The sequence below is a fragment of the Equus caballus genome, chromosome 1 (assembly GCF_041296265.1).
Source record: "Equus caballus isolate H_3958 breed thoroughbred chromosome 1, TB-T2T, whole genome shotgun sequence".
NCBI lineage: Eukaryota > Metazoa > Chordata > Mammalia > Perissodactyla > Equidae > Equus > Equus caballus.
Window position 1 is genome coordinate 94,753,695 of NC_091684.1, and position 6,000 is coordinate 94,759,694.

The 6,000-nt window shown below is 52.7% G+C and overlaps 1 protein-coding gene across 3 annotated transcripts in view; it reads right to left on the reverse strand.

Annotated features, from left to right (window-relative positions):
- LOC102148892 (anthrax toxin receptor-like) overlaps positions 1–4,950 on the reverse strand; it is a 43,221-nt gene extending 38,271 nt beyond the window's left edge. For 2 of the 3 annotated variants that reach the window (XR_011423979.1, XM_005602733.4), the window contains exon 1: positions 4,292–4,950. Coding sequence is in view for 2 of the 3 variants with exons in the window: in XM_005602733.4 (XP_005602790.2) it covers positions 4,292–4,500 (209 nt within the window). In the remaining variant the exon portion in view is untranslated. The remainder of the gene's footprint in view (positions 1–4,291) is intronic. The other variant, XM_023648517.2, reaches the window with a different exon arrangement.
- Between the last annotated feature and the right edge of the window lie 1,050 nt (positions 4,951–6,000).

A 6,000-nucleotide genomic window follows, 5' to 3' on the forward strand; every position in this document is an offset into this window, starting at 1 on the left:
TCCACCCTTCTGACTTGGAGTCACCAAGGACAAGATCTGCCCTTTTCCCAAAGCCCTGCAAACTGAGGCTGGACAACTTGATATGCACTGCAGAGATGTCACCACAATGCTCACGCACAGACAACCTTTGTGCCTGTTGCCGGGTGGGCCACACAGAAAGTTCACTTAAACACCCAAATGCATCACCAGAGCCCCTCCAACTACAAAGATCCTTCGAATCCAACATCTCGGAGTCGGATATCTCAAGTCTTCTCAACTGGCTGCCTTCTAGACTCAGAAAGTGATTCGTCGTCTCCTTCAACCATTGACCTTCTTTTCTTTCCACAGAAATGCCTCCTATTAAATGACTGACTGCTCAAATCATACAGGCCTAACTTTGGGAGACTACCTGTAACACTGCCTCCTGAAATGACACACAGCTGATTAACTAAACTGAACTATCTTCAGGACTAAGTGACAGGTTCCATGAGATGGGGTAATGTACCAACTCAACTTCTACACTATAAAGCTTCTTGGGAAATTTCAAGGTGGTGAATGAAGGGGAGCAAAACAGGCCACCCCCAAATATGGCCCTTTGGCATAAGGATTATTTTAAGCCACCAGGGTGGGTTTAGGTTATAGAATTGCTTTAGGTTAATTGTAGTCTGAAAAAGGAGGAGTCTGTGCACAGCAATCACCTTCTGCAGTACCTGAATCGACACGTCTGATGTTGAAGAAACTCAAATATAAAAAATTAACCAGCCACTTGGCTAAAACCAGTTGATGTCTCTTCAAGCACATTCCTTGATTTATCTGATTCAACTGGGTTGGTTCGCAGGGCCCTGGCTAAGGAACATCATTCATTCTGTCGGTATTTTCCTCTGGATAGTCAACACTGTAGTCTCCCTGTCGCAGTGTGTTCTCCCAAGGGTCTTAACTACACGTTCACAGCCATCAGCAGTACGTCAGATGGTCTCATCGCACTTGGAGAGACAGAAATGAGATCGACAGGAGATGAAAAGCCAAACAATTCTTCCAAGGACTTCACATCATAACCTACAAGTTTCAAGACAAGAACATGACACAAGAACAACTTAACCCTAACGGTAACTGAGAGCAGTGCTCATACCAAATTGTTGGTCAATCTCTCACGTAGGGGAGGAGGAACAAGAGGGGGAATTGTTCTAGTATTTAAACAAAGAGGCCACTAACTGAGGTGGCTCTAATGCCTTGCTAGCCTCAGTAAGCAAACCCATCACAAAGAGCAAAATAGGCTTTCCCAGATAAGACAAATGCTTAAACATAACCATTCAAATAACCACTTTGTTTTTCTTCTGTATAAAAACCTTGCCCCTGGATCGTGTAGGTAGAGTGTTCCTAACAACCCAAATCAACCAAGTCAGATCCATGTATTCCCACATAAATTCTTAAGAATTATAACGTGCCTCAGTTTATTTTTTAATACCAGGAATGGCGGCTGTGAGACCCTCTCTCATCCCCATAGCACGCAGAGTGACACTGCCCACAGCCACCACGTCCCTGGCATGGATGGCATGAAGCTCTGCTTCTCTCCTTTACACCAACCCTCTTCCTCCACCCGTGTTGATCAGGTGGGAGCTCCCCTGGGGTCTGTCGCCCCATTCTCCTCTCATTGCGCACACCTGCCCAGGGCTCCTGGGAGCTCTATCATCCTTCCCATTTTCATTCCAGCTGCTGCTTCCATCCTCCCCCTTCCAATCCATCCTCCCCAAGGCAGCCAAGGGCCACTTTGGAAAACACAGATCTGATCCATCTTTCCTCTGAGAGAAGCCTTTCTTTCACTGACCGCAAAATGCCCTTGAGGTAAAGAACACATCTCCTGTGTGGGCCCAGGGACCCACCATCGGCTTATCTCCCTCCGTCTTCCTCCTCCCTTCTCCCCCTCCCTCCTCACACTCGGATCCTCTGGGATCCCCTGAGGGCCTCATTGCTAGGACTTGGCACAGGCCATTCCCCCAGCCTGGAGCTCCCTGGCCCTCAGTGGCCACCAGCCTATACTGCAGCCACATGGGAGGGTTCACTCGTTTTCATGCTGTTCAGTCTACTGAAGGGACAAACGGATCATGAACTACTGAATAAGCTGGGAGCGAACCACTCAAGACCCCCCTGCAGGTGACAGAATGTTTATCCTCCAAGATTCTCAGACACCCACCCAGCCTTGGAGTCTGTGGAATGGGCTTTGCAATCAGACTTTCCAGAGCTTCCATTCTGGCTCCATGCCATCCTGAGGACTCTGGTGGGTCATTCGCTGGCTCTGAGTGGCCTCTTTCCCTTGTGTGTAAATAGGGGCAATGACGTTTCCCCACAGTTGTGAGGAAGAACACAGCGATGAAGCTGCTGTCCTCCCTGACCCTTACCCCATCCAGGGCCACACCTGGCCTCGCCCATCCAATCTGTCTGGAATCCTGTGACCTCACCTTCCAAACAGATCCAGACTCTGGCCACTCACCATCTCCACTCCTACCCCCTGGTCCACACCACCCTCATCTCCTCCTGGCTCCCTCAGCAGCCACGTCACTGGTCCCCTGGCACGCTATGCCCTTGTGACGTTCAACAGGGATCCTTTTACACCAGCCAATGACACACCTCCTCTAAGCAAAAAACACCCCACCTGAGCCCCTCACCTTCTCATCTAGGAAACACGGCCACGTCTTTGGAATGGCCCCTTTCTAGTCCTCTGAACTCAGGCCCTCCTTGGAGAGTGGCAAGGAGAGCAGCCTCCCACCTTCTAATGTTTTCCAGCAACCGTTTGATCCACATTGAGCAATTCAGTAGCCCCGCCAGCCTCAGTTTCATCACCCTGAAAGAGGGAAGTAGAACCTACTCCCTGAATCTGTGGGAGGGCGAAGTGTTCAGCACACCCCTGGAACCTAGAAGTGCTCAGTCAACATTAGCTCACATCCCCTCCTGTGCCCAGAGCACCGCCCCCCATCCATCCCAGTGCTGGGCTGTGCCCACTCTGGGCCAAAGAGCAGAGACTAGGGCTGTGGGCAGGGGCGGTGTGACAGCATGGCAGCTGAGAGGACCCTGTGCACTCACTGCCACTCTCTGGGAAGACTGACCCAAAGAGGCTGACAGCCCCCACAGTGCCCACCATGCCCCAACCCCAAGGCCCAAGAGACCAATCACCACTGCCCTGGGCTGTGCTGAGGACCAACCAGACAAGATCTGCCCAGGGCATCTCAGGACCCCCACTCCACAGTGAGGAGGAACTTCTCTTCCAGGCCCAGCGTGGCTCCCAGCTCGAGGGCTTGTTAGAAGCTGTGGGCTGGGCACCCATCCCCCCAACATCAGTCTCCATGGAGAACAAGAGGATCAGAGGCCACACAGCCAGGAATGCGGATGAGCGCAGCCCAGGAAGATGGAGTCCTGTCACCAGCAGCCTCTGGGCTCCTTCCTCCCATCTGAGGAGCCCCCCGTTCCAGGAGATCCCACATCCAAACACCTCCGGACCCTACACCCGGGACTGTTGGGAGGACGACAGGAGATCACTGCAAGAGCTTTATCAACCGGGACGTCCTCAACCATGCTGACAGTCATGCCACTGTGACTACTGAAGAAGTGAAGTTTATTCTCAGCCGCCAGGGGTTGAAACTGGAACCAAGGCACTCCCTCCAAGCCTGAAGACCCCCAGCTTCCTTCTGTGAGGGCCAGAGCTGCCTAAGGCACAGCCCAGCTTTCCCAGGGCCAAGCCACACAGACCAAACCGCTGGGAAAGTGCACACACACTGTCACGGGGGCCCAGGTTGTCGAGGAGAGAAGCAAATCACTCAGAAGCAGCAAAGCCAAGGACCCTCTGAGCAGTGACGCTGTGACGAGGCCCAAGAGACCACACGGGGGTCTCTCTGGGCAGGAAAACACACATGCCATCTGGGGGAAACACCAAACCAACCAAGCAAACCCAAACCCAACCGCGGCCCTCGGGAGCCAGGACCCATGCTGAGAAGGCGGCTCCATGCCATGGCCCCTTGGCTGTTATGGGCAGGCGCTCCCAGATCCAGGCCCGGGGATGGAGGGCCGGGGAGCCATCCAGAAACCCTCAGCTAGCCGTTCTTCCTTCCCAAATGACACAGCCCCGGGGACAAACGACTGGGTCATTCCTCTGCCTCAGGACAAGGAGGCCACAGGGCTCTGTTCCTTGGGTCCCCTCCTGACCATCCTGCCTCCCATCTCTCAGAGGCTGGGGCACTTTTGGGCCACTCCCTGCCAGCAGGACCTCTAAAGACCGAGGCGCCCTGAGGAGCACCCTGGGCCGGGGTAGCTGGTCACTCACGCGTCCAAAATGAAGTAGATGTCGAAGACGCCATTGCAGGTTTTCCACTCGTTCACATCCCTCCTCCGGCGCCCTGCCTTTCGGTGGAAGTCTCTGTTGCCTGGGACGCGGGACGGGAAGCTCTCTGTGCTCTGCAGTGGAGGTGGCGGCAGCAGCAGCAGCAGCAGGAAGAGAACGGGGCCTGGCACCCGGGGACCCCTGCTCCCCATTTTCAAGGCCGCTCCCGAGGCCCCGTCTCTCTGGGTGCTGGGGTGGGATTAGCACCGACGACCCCAGCCACCTCAGGCCCCACTCCAGGCCACCTCAGGTCTCTGCCTCTGCCTCCGCCGCCTCCACCTGTGCTCAGGGCTCGGCCCCTCCCGCCCTGTGCCCAGGGCGGCGCGCGTGAACTCCACCTAGTCCCTCCTCCGCTCCGAGGAGGCGAAGCGGGTCTGGGCCGAGGCCCCACGACATCCGCGGACGCAGAGTGTCCGGTCGTCGTGATGGACAGCAAGGTTGGCATGGTGACTTTGTGACCTGCAGCTCTGCTCAGAGTGCTGCCAGTTGACAACCCCAGGCGGCGGTCATGGGATCTTTGGCGGGGTAGACGGGCCTCCGTTGCTCCCTTATCCCAAACCCTCACAGGTGGCCGTTGGCGTCCCCCAGAAACCCCGCCTTTCTGTAAACTGACGGGGGCCGCTAAGGGCCGAGCTGAGGCCAGCACCGTGGGAGAGGAGGTCAGGGAGCGGGCAGTCTCGTGTGCGGGAAGGCCATTCGTGTGAATACTGCAGTCACCCAAGGGGTGGAAGGATCCAGAAGGGGAAGGAGGTCGTGCGAGGGTGCCCGAGTCCTTTGTGAATGAGGGACATTTCCGTTCTCCTCTGCTGTGAAACGAACCCCCCAAATTAGGGACACAAAACACGAACCGTTGTGCTCTGCCCGCAGGCTCTGTGTCCAGAAATTCAGAGAGTCAGTGGGGCTGGCTTGTCTGCTCCATGGAAAACCCATTAGCTCTTTCATGAAAGTTCTAGCAGCAGCACATCCTGGCCCCCCAAACCCTCTCAGTATTTGATTTTACGATAACATTAAATATGTAGATACATTTACAGGGATCTGAAAACTGCAGTCTGGCCTCTTCCTGTCAGTGAACGTGCCAACGTCTCCGCTTATTTAAATCTTTGTCAGTGCCGTTTGTATAAATTTCTCTATGAAGATCTCTACCACTTTTGTCAAGCGCCTTCCCTCAATACCCTATATTTTTGCTGCTATAGTAAGTAGCATTTTAAAAATAAAGTTTTTAGATTGTTGATTCCTGTCATTAAGAAATGTATTTATTTATTGATAGATTCACACACCTTGCTAAAAACTGTGTTGTTCTAAAATTGTATCTTCAGAGGCATTTGGGTTTCTATGCAAAATTAAACAAAAACCAAAATCATTGTGCTGAGCAGTTCTCCGATGATGTGCTGACCAGAAGCTTGATGGAGGCATTCTTGATCTTAAAGAGAATGCTTCTAACACATCACCATTGAGGTTGATATTATTGAAGGTTTTTTTTAGAAATCCTTTGCCAGATTAGAGTGTTTCAATACTGTTCTTGGTTTGCTACAAATCATGAATGAATGTTGAATTTTATCTAAATCCTTTTTCTCCAGATTTTGAGATGAATATATATTTTTTCCAGTAATCTATTAATATGGTTGATTACCTTAAGGCACGTAAAACCAATT